The sequence below is a fragment of the Zosterops lateralis genome (assembly GCF_965231275.1).
Source record: "Zosterops lateralis genome assembly, chromosome: 1".
NCBI lineage: Eukaryota > Metazoa > Chordata > Aves > Passeriformes > Zosteropidae > Zosterops > Zosterops lateralis.
Genome location: NC_139762.1, coordinates 116,194,312 through 116,211,529, shown reverse-complemented (window position 1 = coordinate 116,211,529; position 17,218 = coordinate 116,194,312). Strand labels below are relative to the sequence as shown.

Genomic DNA, 17,218 nt, shown 5'->3' with positions numbered 1-17,218 from the left:
GTAGTTTTCTTCATGTGGAGTTGCACTCTTACTATGCATGTACTTAACCTGAAGTAACAAACGCTACCAAGTTGTTTGTTTGAAGACTTTCTTTACAAAACATCTAATAGCTAGGGGGAGTTGTAACTATTCAGTAGTGGTTTTCTGGTTTTGCAGTTTTATTTCCTGAGGTTCTGTTTGCTAATTGACAGTTAATTACTAATGCAACATATCTCACTTTCTCATTCCTCATGCTGGTGTTTTTTAAATTTAAAAATTCCTAAAGGGAGTCCACATAGCAGTTTGTAGCTGTGGTCCTATTTCTTTCCGTAGTACCTAGAGGATGCATAGTGACTGGAAGGCACAGATATATCTTTTGAAGCCAGAAGATTCTGTAAACAGCAATTTCTCTGCAACTGAGATCTCCTAAAACCATATTTTAGTAACATGTGGGACACCTAAAACCACTTTTGTGTTCCATAAGAGTTACAGGTGCGTAACACTCCCATGGACAAACGTCTAATTAAATTGGCTTAGTATCGAACATGAAACTCTAATAGGTTTTTGGCATCTCAAGAATTTTGAAGTGTTCTTTCTTTCCATGAGTAGAAACCTGTGAAAAGCAGAGTTGTAGGTGCTTGCATGGCAACTGGAGTTTTTCTATTTGAACTCCCTCAAAACATGAGAAAAATTTAAAGAACTAAACCAACATAGTCTGTTTTCTTTATTTTGTGGCTTAATTAGGACCTGTTGCTGAAACAAATTGATGTGACCCACATTACAGGATAGGAAAATGGAACAAGGAAAAAATACCCTTAAATTAATGCCAGCATGTTATGTATGGAGATGAGGATTTTCAAGCTTATGTAATAGAATCTTTTTTAAAGGTCACCACCAGCAAAATTTGCATGTTCTAGGCCCAAGTATTTCTTGTATTTCCTCTCCACATTTACCTTCCCTGAACTCTGCTCTGTCCTAAATACAACCAACTATTCAATTAACCTAGTAATTATGTAGGACTGTTGGCTACATTAAGTCATCCAAATGCAAGATAGGTAGATTGTATAATTTTAGATCTTATTTCCAAATGTTCTGTGGGAGAGAGTTGGTTTATCAAAATAGCAGCTATTAAAATCTTTAAGTAATTTGTGCTGTTAAAATCAGTATTTTGTCTACTCATTGGTGTTACAGAGATATTGTTCCTACAGCAGGAAGCAAACTAAAATTTCTTTTTAAGCATGTGGTCGTAACCTTGAACCTCTTGGCTTGATGTTTTACTAAAATAAGTTTACAAGAGGCATGTTCTACATTGTATTGGACTTTAATTCCTTTTTATGCTTGTATACACATATAAAAAACCAAGAAAATTGACAGAAGTGTTTGGGAAAAATATGTATTTTTCTGTACAAATCTATTTTGATTAGGTACGTGTATAACAAAAATATTTTTGTTCTGTCTTTACAGGACTCCTGGGGTTTTTTTTTTTTTTTTTTTTTTTTTTTTTTTTTTTTTTTTTTTTTTTTTTGTGTGTGTGTGGGTTTTTTTGTTTGTTTGGTTGATTTTGTTTTGTTGTTGTTTGTTTGTTTTCGTTGTTGTTGTTTTGTTTTTCTTTTTTTTGGTGTGTGGATTTTTTCTCTCTCCGGTGCTAATTGTCTAAACCTGTTATTGTACTATCTTTAAGTTAGTGGAGAAAAGGGTTGTTTTTTTTTTAAAGTAATCCAAATAGTGATAGATGCCTTAAATATTGATTAAATATATTCCTGTTGATAGTATTCATTATAAAATTCAAGTTGTAAGCAATGTAGTTTTTTAGTCATTTAAGCTGTGTGCACATCTGCATGCATTTCTTTCTTGTAATAAATCCTGCTTGAGGAACTACCCAAAAAAATAGTCATCCAAATAATCAAGAACTAAAATAAAAAGCCTTAACATGGCTTGAACAAAATTTGACTAGATTTTGGAAGTGACCATGTTTCTATCACACTTAGAAAAGAAGCAAATGCAGATTCAGGATTTTCTCTTATGAATATACATCTCTGTCTTCTTTTCTCCTTTTCTGACTTGAGTAGTTATGCTTAGATAAAGAAGAAAGAAAGTTGTTAACAGCAAGTGCTCTTATGGGGCAAACAGCTGGTCTCTCCAAACCTCACTGCGATGTGTGGAGCCAGCACTGAGAGTCCACTGCTGTGCTGTTTTTAGATCAAGTGCTCTTGAAACTGTGCAACCTTGTAGGACAGACTTTCTCACTAAATTTCTCCTTTTCTTTCATTTATGACTGTTTTTCTCATAGAGACAAATCCTTAGGGTTTAAAAAAACACCTCAAACAACCAACAGCCCTGAAGCTAGTCATTATCGTGATGAGTTTTCTGAGTAGATTTCTTGGGAATAAATTTTATTATTTTTGTTGTGTATGTCTTAAAAGACTCATGTAAATGGAAAGCAATAGGATTCTTTATAGTCAGAAAAACGTAAGTACTGAAAACTAATAAATAAGTGTAAAAACCCCACCCTGATGATGATGCTTAACTTCAGTCAGCCAGATGATAATCTTATTCTTCTTTTGGACTTTTTTTCCTGGAGAATAAATAATTCTGACTTAATAACACATCACCTCAACTTGCAACTAAAAAGCTCTTCAAAATATTGAAGAGTGAAGTATCTGACTCCCTGTGAGTCAGAAAGCTATCTCTAGGCTTAAAAGTACTTTGAAATATAGCAGCGTATGTTCAGAAATGGAGTTATTGACCCTCTCTTTATAAACTAAATATAAACCAGCTAAAAACCTGTATGTGTCTCTTGTACTTGAAGAATATTTTCAGATAATAGGATCTCAGATCTGATTCTTGAGGGACTAAAATGGTTTTGTTCTTATACCTTTGGGTCTACTTAAAAATGTCTTTTAGACCTACCAGGAAGAAGTTCAAACAGTGTTCCCTAGAGGAGAGAACTGAGTCTGATCTTTCACATCCTGACTAAGTGAGGAATTCAAGATGTTTAGATGGAATCATTGAATCTCTTGAAGGGAGGAGCTTCCTTTCACTAGGGAAGTTCAGCAGGATGCTTATGATCCTAGAGGTTTTTTACATATTTTGTGATGCAGCCCTTTTTTTTGCCATTTGTTTCTTCCCCTCCAGTTGGCCATTCCCAGCATCTCTGCAATCAGTCTGCTTTGTTGTCTAATCCTGAATTCATAACTCTTCTCCTGCTTTCAGTATTTATTTTTCAGTTGTATAGTAGGATATTTTACTGTGAGAAATCTTGTAGAGAAAATTAATGACATAAAGGTTAATGTTTGGATTGATTAAATATGGAAAAAGGAAAAGTTCCTCAAATACTAAAGTAAAAATCTGTTGTGTCAGCAGGAGAGCCAAAATTGCATTTCAGTTAGTTAATTTTTATTTCAAATTTACCTTCTGGTCTTTATATTTCCTTTGAAGTTAGCACTTTTCCCATCAGTTTCCCTATTCCTAATCAGTAAGTTTCTGATATAGATTATTAAAGTCTTTTGACAGCATGAAGAGGTATCTTTATAACCATATAGTCTAGATTATACAGAGTTCAGATCAGAGATCTAGTTTTAATGAGAAAATAATAAGTAAGAAAACTATTTTGTCCCTCCTAATTTCCCTTAATGTTGTAGTGCTGAAGAGAATTTCTTAGAAACTAAAAGGAAAAATCAATGTTGTATTGCAAAGAGTTTTTTATTGAATTTATTGAAAGTAAACCTTTATCTTAAACTTTAGGTTTTACTTCTAAAGACCCTGCTGCCATGATTGTAAAACAAATAAATATTTCTGAGTGTCAATATTAGTGAAAATTTAAGGTTGGAATATTTCATAAATGATATTGTAAGTATTTTAGTAAAAATCTCTGTTCCATCTGTAAACACAGAGAAAATAGTAACCCTGTCTCCCTTTAAAAAATAAAGCAGACTTCCTAAAAGCACAGATTTGTCCATTGAAACTGTATCATTCTACCCTTGATGCAGAATAACATGGAGTAAAAATAGAAAATGAAAATAATTTTGATTTCAGGATAGCACTTGGAATCATTATGGTGTAGGGAACTTCTTAGAGTGCAACAGTTCAATATGTGCCTATGGACTCAATTATAAAATATGTATTACAAGAAGTGTGTGTGTGTGTATAGTTACATGACCTGTCTCTCAGTAGTGAGAGAGTGAAAAAAAAGCTTGTGTTTTAATAGAAAGGGGAAAATAGGTAAGGGAAAATCAACAGAGAATGCTCTGAATTTCCTGAGAGACTTCATTCAATATACTTGTTACTGACCCAACCCAAAAAACCCCTCTGTGTAAAATCAGTTTAAAATAATTACCTGCAGATCTATTACTGGAAGGGGCTTGCAACAGTTGCTTTATCATCAATCATATTGGACAAGATAATTTGGCAAAAAATTTCAAGCAGTAGTAGGCCATGCTCATAAAATGGGAGTTGTTTTCTGTCTTTGCTCTGTTACTAGTTCTGCTCCATTGATTATAAGATGGTTCTTTTGTACCTTAGTATAGCTTTTTAATTCTCTCCTGTATCTGCTTTTTATCACACTGAATTTTATTCTTAAAAGAACTTGTTCTAAAGTCTCCCTTTAATCTAGCTGGTTGATACTTTTTACTTCAGAAATGTGATTTTTAGTTGTTTCTTTGAGGTTCATGTTTTATTACTTTTTCTTTTAGTGTGTATTTCTAATTTCTAGTAATGCTTGCTGTTGTGCACCCTTATCTTCAAGTGATAGATCATAATTTCTTCCATATAACTTCGTAATCACCTTTCTGGGAAATAATTGTGAACATTAAAAAAGCTTAGCTTGATGATTTGAAGCCTGACATTTTGTGTTCACAATTGACTATTTTTGTTCTTTAAATTTCTTTGCTTGCACTTTGGTAGTGACATAGAGGTGTGATAATGTTGCTAGTCTTAATTGTCAATTATACTTCTGTAAAATTAATTAAGATACATAGGCTGCATAGTTGTAGCACAAATAACTTGAAAATAGCTTTTAAATTTTAGAATGGTTATATAAATGAGGTGAAGAATAATAACTTTGAGTGTTAGTGAAGTAGTTTTAATTGCTTCAAAAGGAAGCAGCAGTCGCAGCATTTGAAGACAGTAGAAATGAGACATTGTTAAGAAGTCTACACTGTTGACTTTGCTATCCCAATGTCAAATTGCATTGTAAGTAGATATGTATTCCACTTAACCTTTGTCTTTCATAAAACTACCAGTGTGATATCAGGTGGTATTTTGAGGCAACCTTGACCATCTTTCTCTCGATCCTTTTGATGAGTTTGAAGAGTTTACCATTTTAGCTGTGGCCTCTGCTTTCAGGAAGGAAGATGTTTGTCATTTTTGCAATCAATTAATTTTTAAAGGGCACAAGATTAAAGCTCTGGGTACTTGGCTGGAGGCTGACATATATGTATTAGTTCAGACTTGGAGGGTACATTTGAAATTAATTTCTTGATTCTCTCAACTCACTTTTCTTATAAGCCTTGTGCTTGTTGTCCCTGAATGGAATACACTCACTTAGGTCTGAGTGAAAGGTGCAGAAAGGTGTGCTGAGATCATTGTCGACATTCAGCCAGGTAAGGTCTAGTTCAGACCAATTCCCCAAAATATATCTTAATGGACGAGGAAGTTCTCAGTGTCAGTTAAATGCTTTATGAATGCACTTGTGGTGAAATCTGATGTCTGCAAATGCAGGTGCAGCTGAAGTGAATTTGCTATAAATTGCCTAATCTGATGCCTGTCAAAATACTGTGTGGTTTATATACAATAGAATACATATCATTGCATGTAAAATTATTTTGAATATTATTTTGATTTCTCCATGTTTGGTTACTTTCACTCTGTGTAAATTTTCCCATTTTGCTCTTAATTGTTCATGCATCAGTTATGTTACTGAAATGTCCTAGTCAAGAGGTCTTTCTTACAGCATCTGATCCATTTAATGTATTCAAGTGGCTTTAAAGATAATTAAAAGATACACAAGTTATAGAATCAACTGCCTGTAGTTCCTTTTCATCCGTATGAAAAGTCTTAAGCTCTAGTGCTGTTGCTCAGATTTTCTCCCTTGAACTCTTGGGAATTGCATTTGGTAATTAGTTGCTGGATGTTAAAACCACAGGAGATATGTGTTGTTTTTCAACATTCTTCTGTTCACTACATCTATCTGGTAGCTGTGTTACTTAAAGAACCATAGGGATAGCAGAGCAGAGTGGTAGATCCTAAAGGTTTTTTATGGTTGTAGTGAATGAGAAATTAGTTTGTTTCTGACTTCCACCTAAAAGGACCTGGCTTTTGTATGATAAACAATGGGAAAAGAATAGTTTGCTAAAATTAAAGATGTAAAAAAAGTTGAAAAGTGTATTAGTGGGTTTTTGCTCTTTTTCTGGTCCTTAAGGAGAGGGTGTATTGGTGATTTAATTTATATTAGTTTTAAATTGTACAGGCAGCATGCATTTTGTCAGAATTTGAGGGAGGGGTGGGTGAGATGAGTTAGTGTTAACCCTTTCTGGAAAGGGTCTGCCAGAAGTAAATACGATGTGTACAGTTCTGGGATGGAAATCCTTTGGCAAGAATGAATGAGGTTGGTTTCAAGTAATTCTTTTAGAAGACTCAAAATTACATTATAGAAAGTAGTTGTCTCTTTTTTCTTAAAGTAGTTAGCACATTTCAAATGAGCAGTCTCTGCAGGATACTCAGAGCCTGGTAGGGGAGTGCCAACATGGAGAAAGTTTCTTGGATGGGGGCCAACGTAACAAATGCAAGCACGCAAGCTTTGTGTCCAGACTTGTGTTTCAGCTTATGCGAATGGATTTAATGTCCTTAGAGATCAGGCACTGTGGCATAAATTGCAGTAGAACTACTACAGTACAATGTGGTTGGTTTAATTCGCTGTTGGTTTTGATGTTGGAGGATTAAGGGGAGGGGAAAGGATCAACTACCCAGGATGCTCTGTTTGGAGGAGTAAGTGAATTTCATTGTCGTCAGAACTAGATTGCCATATGAGTTCTGAAAAGCGTTTGGCTCCTGAGGATAACTGCTCTAAAAATAGATTTGGAGGAGAGGTTTCTCTTGGGTCCAGTTTCAGGTTCCAGCTGAGCTGGCTGTAGGAAACTTGTTTGCTCCTGTTGCAAGCAGGAGGATAACAGTGAGGATATTTCTTATTCTGCCTTCAACATTAATTTTTTGGGAATACTGACATACTCGTTCTGTTGGTGGAAATCAAGCACTAATGTTATGGCTGACGATACAGGTATAATCTTAACCTTTCTTTTTGTGTGCAAATGGAAAATGTGTACTTGCAAATACCAATTATGTATGGTTTTATAATCAGCAAAATAACTGGCTTACTGTTATATGTTTTCTTGCCAGTTTGCTGTCTAGTCTGTGCTACAGGCTGCCTGTGTTCTCTTTGATTATGTGTTCTCTGGACTAGAGGTATTCCGTGAGTTTATGGCTGGTGGTTAATTGTAAATATTTTTTTTTGCCTGATAGAGCATACATTAACATAAGAGATAGTGTTTTGTCTTCAAATATATGACTTCAAAGTTATTTTTAGAGTATGTAAAATTGCTATATGTCTTGAAGGAAAGTTAAAGTAAAAAGGTTTTTATACATTTTTTAGCTAGATGTGACATAATGAAGGGTAGGTGAGGTATAGTATTTTATAGATTTGCTGTTGAGCAGTAGACCGTGCTTTAAGACTTTCTGATGTCTGCATAAAGACATCTGGTGGTGTAAGCACAGGCTTACCAGATATGGCAAGTGACCTACTTCTGGCATGGCTGGCAGCATGTGCAGGGCAAGGGCTTGAGTTGAGAATTAACTGTTTGGAATGAGCTCTGAGCCAGCTTCAGTCCTTGCAGTGTTTTGTTCTGACCCTGCATGTAGTATTATTTGGGCAGATCATAGGTAATTTTTTTTTTGTTACATAACCTCCATTTACATAAAAGTGTTGTGTGATCAAGCTGCCGTGCTTGAGTTGTTATTCAAGAATTTTGTAAATTATTTTACTGTAAGGTAGAAAGCCACAGCATAAAAATGTGTGTTTGTGACTATTGTAAAATGCATTCTTATAGCAGAATCTGTTTTTGAGGAATTTGCATGAAGCAGTCTTTTATACTGGAAAAAAAATATGAGTAGTTCTGCTTGAATACTTAAATAAGTTGTATTTTTTTTCATTTTCCTGTTCTTCTGATAAGCAAAACTTCTTTCTTCAGCAGCAAATAGCAGTAAATGGTAGAAAACAGTAAGGCAAATGAGTGTGAAATGCAGTAAGATCCTATTTCCTGTTTGCTCTAGAACCAAGTTACAGTCTGGAATCATTTAAACTGTTCTTAACCTAAGGGTTTCATTTGAAGTATGTGCAAAGCTTTCATTGACTGCCCTGCTACACAGGTGTAGTGAAGCCCTGCTGTTACATACAGTGATTGTTTATTTCTCAGTATTAACATTACCAGTTCAAGGGTACTATAAGTAATCTTTATACAGTTGAGCATATTTCTGAATGCAGGTGCTGCTTGTCTGTCTCTCAATTTTCAGGCTACCCAGATGTTACAGTGAGCTGTGTATATGGACCCTGCACATATGTAATTAGAGAACCGTGCAGTAGCAAGTGATGTATGCCTGATGTGAGGCTAAGTTGCCTCAATTTCTCTCTGAATATTACTGGGCATTTGTGTTTCATGTAGAGAAGAAACTAAATAATTGGTCTTTGATCTTTGAAGGGAGTAGTGTTAATAAAAGAATTTTTTTCAGTAAAATTCTGAGCTGAGTAAGAGTTGGCAATTGTCACCGGTTTCTATATTGGTTGGAACTTGGTATAAAGCACAATGAATGTAATAAAAGAGTATTTTATTACAGCTGTAAACCTGCTGGCAAGCAGGGTCAGAGAGTACTTATATATAGTTCCTGTTACAAAAGGAAGTCAGTCGTCCGTCTCTCATTACTTCTCTTTCATATACACTATTTTTTTTTGAAAACCAATTGTGTTGATATTTAGCTTCTAAGAGCATTTTTTGTCTTTTTCTATGATCAGTGTTGATAAATACATCAAACATTACTTGCAATTAGTATTAAGATAACACTTTATATCACTTTATATTCATGACGAAGTTTCTTGCAACATTCTTTAAATCATGCAAGAAATAGTTTTGCTTGAATAACTAGGCCTGCATGTGGCTGAGCAGGCAAAAGTTGATTTTTAAAATGGAGCGAAGTGGAATAGACTAATGGACTTGAAACTGCAGCCAAGTGCTGCTCTTGCAGCAGTAATGTCAGGGGGCAGAAGAGCAGACCCTGAGCTTTGGAGGAAGGCCACAGGCAGGCATCTTTTGAGGTACATATTTATTTACTCTTATATATATATATATATACATACATATATATATATATATATATATGTACATATCCCTCTTTTACTAAAACAATCCTAAAACAACAGACCAAGCAATTTATGTCTTGTCTAGTGAAGATGCCCATTTGAAATTTGCTACACATATGATGGGTCAAGGTCTTTCACAGTCATTTGTTTACAACTACATGTAATTTTTAATATATATTTACTTTCCATATGTGCAGTTATAAATGAAGCCATGATTTGTGTTATGTCTCTGTGTTGTCCTTTTACTTTTATGTTCCATAGGACTGAAATTCTAGAGTTGTTTAACATGGTGTGAATCTCTGCTTAATTCTAAGCATCAGGGAGGATGATTTTAGTTGGTAAAGTGTTCTGAATTTGAAATCTTACCCTTAACATAGTTCAGGTTTTAGAGTTTTCTTAGGCTGTCTGCATTGTCATGTTGGTTCTGTGAGCTATTTCGACTAGTTTTGAAGGTCGTTTTAGGAGAAATGCTTCTCTTGCAAAGCTTTTCTGCTGGCCATACTGGCCTCTGGTGGCAGTCTGGGAACTGCGTGGGGACAAATGCAAAGCATCTCAAAAATGTGAAGCTCTGTGTAAATACACATCAAAGGGGAGCAAGGCAGAATTTTCAGCTAACTTGTAAGACAAATTAGATGGGAGCTTTTGGGTGTTTAGTTGGTTAAGAGGCTTTTGCTTAGACAATCATCAAGCTTCTCACAGTAATTCACAGTGAAATTGAAAGCAAGTAAAGGTAGTGAAGTTTAAAGAAATGCAACCAACTAAAAAACTCCACAACAACAAAACCCACCAAAAATTGTTGCTCAAATGTCTTGTATTCTGTGTGATCACAAGCACCAAGTTTTAAAATTGTATCCTCAATGATAATTTTCTAACTCTTACATCCATTTTTTCTCCTTGTTTATTTTAACAGAGACTAAGCATGGAGGAAGGAATGGAAAGAAAGAAGGCCTCTCTGGAAGCTCATTTTTCACCTGGTTTATGGTAATTGCTTTGCTTGGAGTTTGGACATCAGTAGCAGTTGTCTGGTTTGAACTTGTAGATTATGAAGAAGTTCTAGGTAAGAATTCTAAATCTTAAGATTTTTCTGATAATTCTATGATATGCATTAAATGAATGCCATTTTATGGTTTTAGAAGATGATTTGTCTACTGTAGTGTTTGCAAATTATCTACATTTTAAGAATAGGCAGTATAGTTCAAAATGTATGTTTTAATGCTGAATACTATTATTATGTTAAGATGGGGTTCTCAAAAAAGGATATTAATATCCTGTAGGATGTCTTTGTAACATGTATACTGTAGTTCATTTGAGAGGTCAGCTAAATATGCAGTTTGAATTTAAGCTCTCAGAAACTCGCAGCAGTGGTTGAAAATGGACAGGCAGTGTTAGTTCTGCTCCGATGGACTGTGATGCCTGTAGGATCAGGAAAACTGATCAGTCATCCTCTCACAAGTGAGACATTGAATGATCTCAGTTTTAAGCTTATAGCGGTGATAATTGTATCTCAATATGACAATTTTATGACAGTGATGCTAATATAATATTTAAACTGCTAATATAATTTTAAGGTTACAAATCAGTGTCTCAAATTTCAAGATGTATGTCCATAGGTACAGCTGATGTTGTAGGATTCAACATGCACTTTTGCACCTCGTGGCTTTACAAAATTTACAAATCTGTTGGTACATGCCTTTTTTTTTTGATCTGGACTGATTTTTTCATCAAAAATCGTCTGGTTTGAAACTTAACTGGGTCTAGTGATGTAAATAATGTTTTTTGTATTTTTACCATGCATGCAGCCAAAGCAAAGGATTTCCGTTATAACTTGTCAGAGGTCCTACAAGGTAGGATATTAGAGAAATAAGCTTGCTTTACAGTCCCTTGGCTGAAAGTTTTGGTTTACTTTATTATGGTTTTATTATTTTTTTTTAAGAATTACTCTTCTTCTGCAATGTCATGAAGCTCAGCCATTTCTCATCTGTCTCATTCTTCATGGTTTTGAAGATGATATAATTCTTATTTCTAGAGAGTTATATATTTTTGCACCAGTCTGCTGTGTGTATCCTTTGTAATGGGTTACTTCCATACAATGGTGATGAGCATATTTTTCCATTCTAGACCCAAATCTGAATTTTTTCTTCCATAAAACTGTTTTCTAATTTTCCAAGTGCCATATTAAGAACTATATTTTATTAATTTTGATAACAAGAAAGTTCTACCTCCATTTAGAGAATGACAAGTGTAGTAAACTGCCAGTCTAAAGGACACAAAGTTCTGCAAGCTCTGCGGAGTTTGATCCTGTTAAAGTTGTGCCTGAATTTTATCAAGCCTATAATTAGATAATTCTCTACTTGTTTGGTGGTCCCAGGACACTTCAAATCCTGGATACCATGCTTCTGTGCTGAAAATTCTCTTTTAATAGAAACTGAGTTCTCCTTTTGCGTATATTTAGGGCTGATAGAGCTGCAGTTTCAAAAAGAAAAAGTGAGGAAAACTGATTTGTTAGTCATATATGAAAGGATGGACAGCTTTTTTTGTCTGCATGGAGGGTTATACAATTGTTGGTAAAATTTGTGAATGATTTTCCTTTGTCTGGGAAGTAGGCTGCTTACTTTCCATTAACTTGGCACTAAAATCTATATACCTGTATACCTATCTCTTTTTCGAGAATTTAGAGTTGCAGGAAGGATATAATCAGAAAAAAAAGCTGATTATTTTACAAATTTTTGTTTTATTGTTTTCCCTCAAACATGTTGAATGTTTCTCATGAACTTAAATTTTATTCTGAGCAGAGCATGTCCATGTCAAGTATATAATTACAGACATCTTTTAATCTACAGGCTGCAAAATCAGTGTGGAGGAAAAAAGACAAACTTGTGTTTGGTCTCAAGTGCAGGAAATACAGAAAGAAGCGGGAAATATTTGTATTATTTCCCAGGAAATTTAAATGTGGTTAAGAATATTAAAGCTAGATTGTTAGAAAACATATGATAGCAACCTAGCATTGACAGTCAACCATTGCACATTGAAAACTGTGCTGGACACAAATAGGCCAAATCCCTAATTGTCTTTTCTTCCTCTCTTTGCCCTTCTAGGCAAGCTTGGGATATATGATGCTGATGGAGATGGAGATTTTGATGTGGAAGATGCTAAAGTTTTGCTAGGCAAGTACAAATACGGGTGGAACAATCTGTACAAGTTAGTTGGCATGTTCATGTTTGCTTTTTTTATTTTTAAGTGAAAACAATATTTCTGTTTGGTTTTTTTCCTAGTTCAAAAACTTAAATTGATTTCATTGTGATGTTTTTTTTCTTTAATGCAAGTTATAGGGTTGAGTGTGTACCTGACAGCATTTTTTGTTCTTTTTCTTCTAATATAGCAATATTAGTGGAAAGCATTTAATTACTTAGAGGATGATTTTGAAATTATGGTGGTTGATGCTGCTGTGTTGGATGTTGAAAGATGGTTGTGGTTATCAATAAATTTATCAGATGCAGGACCTAAGATGCTTCAAGATGTGAAAACATTGTTTATGTTAGCATGTTAAGCCAGGTCCATTTTAAAATGACTTTAAATGTGCCTTAGATGACTACTTGTGTAGTGTATTTTTGTATTGTCTTTCCTCTATTCTGAATTCTCCACAATTCATTTTCTTTGCCCTTCAGAAACAGTACATGACATGAATTTTTCTTCTCTGGCATCGAAACATTGGGTTTAGACTTCCGTTCCTTGTAACTTGTGAGAATGTCTTTCTGCTCACTGTGTATCTTCAAAGGGAAATTCAATCTCTAGCCATGTTTTATGATATTGTTGTTCACTTACATCTTATAAAGCACTGCCTTCTTCAGCTTCAGTCAAGCATTGGATAGATACTTCTTGCATACCTGATGGTAGAAATTTTTCTTAAGTTTACTTTTTTTTTCTTAAGTTTGTTTGTTCAAATTTAAACCTCTGCTGAGCGCACAAACCTGTAAAATTAAACAAATGAACCCCCCAGCATAGTAACTTACAGCTTGAGCAGAGGACAAAATACAATGTATCAAACTAGTCAAAGTCATCAGTAGTACATTAGGATGTTATGGTTTGATATTTCAAATTCATACTCCATACAAATCAGCTTACCATAATTTTATTTTTCCTACTTTAATCTGGAGAAATAATTAAGTCTTTGGGAGGATGTGTGTTCATTTGTTTAATCCCTTCACAGTTTATAGAAAACCCCTGTAAATCAATGCAATCAGTTTGCAGGGGTGTGAATATGAGAGTCACTCTGAACAATCTCCAGCACTCTGAATGGCTACAGAGCTACAGATTGGTTGTTAATTATAATTGATGACTAAGATAATACTTGGTATAGTCATAATGCTAATTTTTCTCTGTCTATTATATAGTGTCTAGAAACTGGATATCCTTTTCTTGATGGTCATATGCAGGCAGAAACATTCTGCTGCTTTGTTCCATCTCTGTTTTATGCAGCCTGATATAGCTGGGACTTCTGCCAGTAGATGAAAGTGTTTCTATTATAAGCTTGTCTTATCATGCATTTAAACTTTGTAGTTCAAATGTGACCTTAAAAGGTCACAGATCAAAATTTATTTTTATTGTTTTTGAAAAGTTGCTTAGAAATAGGATTTAATCTCATTTTAATTTGAGAATAATTTTTGCAGTATGAAAGAAATGATAAATTTTTAAGTTTTGTGACACTGAGAAAAATGTGAGTATAAAAATGTTTTTTCTAATGACTGGCATGGTATATTATTAACTGAACTTTTCTGTAAGTTACTGTGCTTGTTTGCATTTCAAATTCAATCCAAAATAAAAAATGAGCACCACAATGCAGACAGAAATTATTTAATTGATGCAGAAATTAGAAGACTGGATTCCCTCTTGAGGAATTTGTCTTCCAGAATTAAGTCATTGTAGTAAAGGAAACTGAATAGTAAGCCTACTTTCTGAATATTGAGTGCAAAGCTCCTTTTGTTTGTGAGGATTTTGTTAGTACACATGCTGTATTTGAAGGCTTATTTCTAGGATTTTTTTTTGGGTCAGACTGCCATAACAACAAGTGGTTTCTCCAGTACAAAAGGAGTTACTGCAGTTTGGTGTTTAATGATAGGAATTCATATCCTTTTTTCTCTTCTGTTCTTTAGCTCTTACAGCACTAGTATTGAGTATTGAAGTGATGTGTACAGTGATTTAATGTTGTCCACTTCCATAACCTTTAGTTTTCACTACAAATTTCAAGATTGAATTTCATATTAATGGTAAATATCTTTTAAGTTTAAATTAATTTGATTAGCATTTTCAGAAATGCTTCTACCAGCATGAGTTTATTTTGTATTTCAAATAATCGTTTAGTAGCTGATAATTTAATAATTTTCTTTCCTACTTGGCCATGCCTAAATAGCAGAATTAAAATTTATTATTTTATTTCTTGCTTGTATAAGGTATGGTAGGATCTGTTCTTTTTTATTTGTTGGAATCAAAGCGGGTTTCATGATTAGGTGCTCTTGAGGAATTTGTGTGATTTTCTAAAGGGTGTGCAAGAAGTTTGTTCTTCCCCTCTTCTCTCACTCCCAATGTAAGAGAAGTTTAAAAAAAACCCCAAAAAACCAAACCACCGACACCCTCTTCAGTCAACCAACCCCAAGTAATTATGGAGTATTGTGGCATTTATTAAAATATTACCTGTGGTGGAAATGCAAAGTTACTGAAGCTAATCTGCAATTATCTTTCAGATTTTGTCTTTTTCATAAATGTTTCTGAGGTTCTGTTTACATAATTCCTTCTGGTAATGGGAAGAGAGGCTTCATACTCTCCTCCTTTAGGGGCTGCTGTTTGCAGTACTTTGCTTCTCAGTTTTTGTCCACTTCACTCTGCTTGTCCTCAGAAGTGTCTTATTCTTAGTGAGGAGTGCTACATCTGACCTTGCTTTAAATCAGTACAGTGAAGCAGTGGCTTTAGTGCTATTACCAAAATAAGTGTATAGGGGTACCAACGTCTGTTGTAATAGTGACTTTGGAGCCAAGCTGTTTCTTTTGTACTTCTGTCCTTTTTAACAGGCAACAATATCCTGAGAAATTCTCCTTAAATGGTTGCAGTAGTTTAGTACAGTTTTGGAAGTGCAGCTACAGAAAACAATCCCTTTATTGTTCTTTTGCATTTAGTTCAGAGTAGTCCAGCTATGCAGAAAATGGCAAAACCCCCTCCTCATGTATCAGCAGTCAAACAGTAATAAGCTGTAGAATCCAAGTAAAAAAATCTTCTTTTCCCGTGGTTCACTTACAGTAGAAAAATATGTTTGCAGGCAGTCATATTGAGATTGCACATTCAAAAAATCTGTAGTGAGATAATAGGTGTTAAAAGAATGGGTTTGCACAGTTCAGATGTTTAGGATAAGTTTCATGTTCTTCCCTATGCTTTCTCTATGAGAAATCGTGTTCTACTGTACCACTTTCAAATGTTAAAAGTTGGCTTGTGGTAATTTTCGTAAAAAGAGGTATTTGCAGGAGAAGAAAGGTTTTGTCTTGTTAAATGCATGTAGGGAAGTCCTGTGCCCTACTGCTTGTGGTAACTATTGAACAGACAAATATTTCGACTTCTTTGTTCACTTGGATTTAAATTGTCATGTTAAGACTTCTCTTGTAATAAGGTAGCTATATCTTGTGAGTCCCTGCTTTAGTATGGTATGGCTGCTCTGCTTTTTTCACCATTTTCAGATACTTGTTACGATACTTTTTGTGAGCTTACCAGTTTTTGGAAAAGCAGTTCTTGGTTATGAGGGAGAATGAAGACAAAAAAGATTATTAATTAGCTGGCAGGTTTTTTGTACTCCTTCTTAGTAAACAAGATAAACATATGAAATCCTGTGGGGTTTTTTTTCTTCAACTCAGGCTGAAATGTTGTCTGAGGGTGTTTTTGGTTTTGTTCTTGAGTTTATTTTGTTTAATTCAAAGGCCATTATCTTCATCTTGGATACTTTTTGCAAAGAATTTTAAAGAAAGGGTTTAGGGGTTTTTTTGTATGGTGTTTTTTTGACAAAGACTGTCACACATTCTTCCAGTTTCTGTGGTTTCCTTTGGAGTCCTACTATTTTCAAAGAAAATATGCTGCTGTACTCCATTTTATAAACATAATTGGCCAAAAGTCTTATTCTTGACTTAGTGCAAGAACAGGGACATCTGTATGATTCTGTATGTGTGTACAAAAATGACTTCTAAAGCCTGAGGTCTTTTGGGAGTAGTATGTTGGTTTTTTACTTTTTTTTGTGGGTTTTTTTTCCTATTTTGTTTTTATATGAGATTCTGACAGACTAGAATGAACACAAGTATTAGTTCTGTATTTATAACTTAGATTGTACTTTTAGGATTTTTAGACTCAAGTTTCCATTCTTATATTGAGATTTCTCTCTTCAATAAATATCCTTACTTTAGTTTATGTCTTTACATCTCATATGATCCAAATTTTGAAAACAAATTAGAATAACTGATTACTGTGCATAAAGTTGTTTATAAAATTTAATTTTTATAGAACTAAGCCATGGAAGAAGTTGGAGAGGGATATTTATAATACGTTGATTGCCTCCTGGATTCAATCTGTCATTTTTAAACCTTTGGGCTATCCAGTGAAAAGTTAAAGAGAATGACTGGTCACTCAAGTAGAGGTTCTGGACATCCAGGTACAAGGATGCGGACTATCATGGACTTGGAAATTTCTTCAGAATTATCATTGATATTTTCACTATGTGCTGTAAGAAAAAAGTGTTGAAATGTGTTAAATGTCTCTGCCATGAGCTTCTCTATCTTGAATGTTTCATTAACCTGCATCTAATACTGC

The 17,218-nt window shown here is 34.4% G+C and overlaps 1 protein-coding gene across 8 annotated transcripts in view; it reads left to right on the top strand.

Moving 5' to 3' along the window:
• ASPH (aspartate beta-hydroxylase) overlaps positions 1-17,218 on the top strand; it is a 110,293-nt gene that overhangs the window by 6,519 nt on the left and 86,556 nt on the right. For 6 of the 8 annotated variants that reach the window (XM_083864274.1, XM_083864273.1, XM_083864276.1 and 3 more), the window contains 2 exons: positions 10,293-10,439; positions 12,478-12,546. In XM_083864274.1, coding sequence (XP_083720400.1) covers positions 10,293-10,439; positions 12,478-12,546 — 216 coding nt within the window. Of the gene's footprint in view, positions 1-1,344; positions 1,404-7,023; positions 7,253-10,292; positions 10,440-12,477; positions 12,547-17,218 lie in introns of those variants that run through there. The other 2 variants (XM_083864277.1, XM_083864275.1) reach the window with 2 other exon arrangements.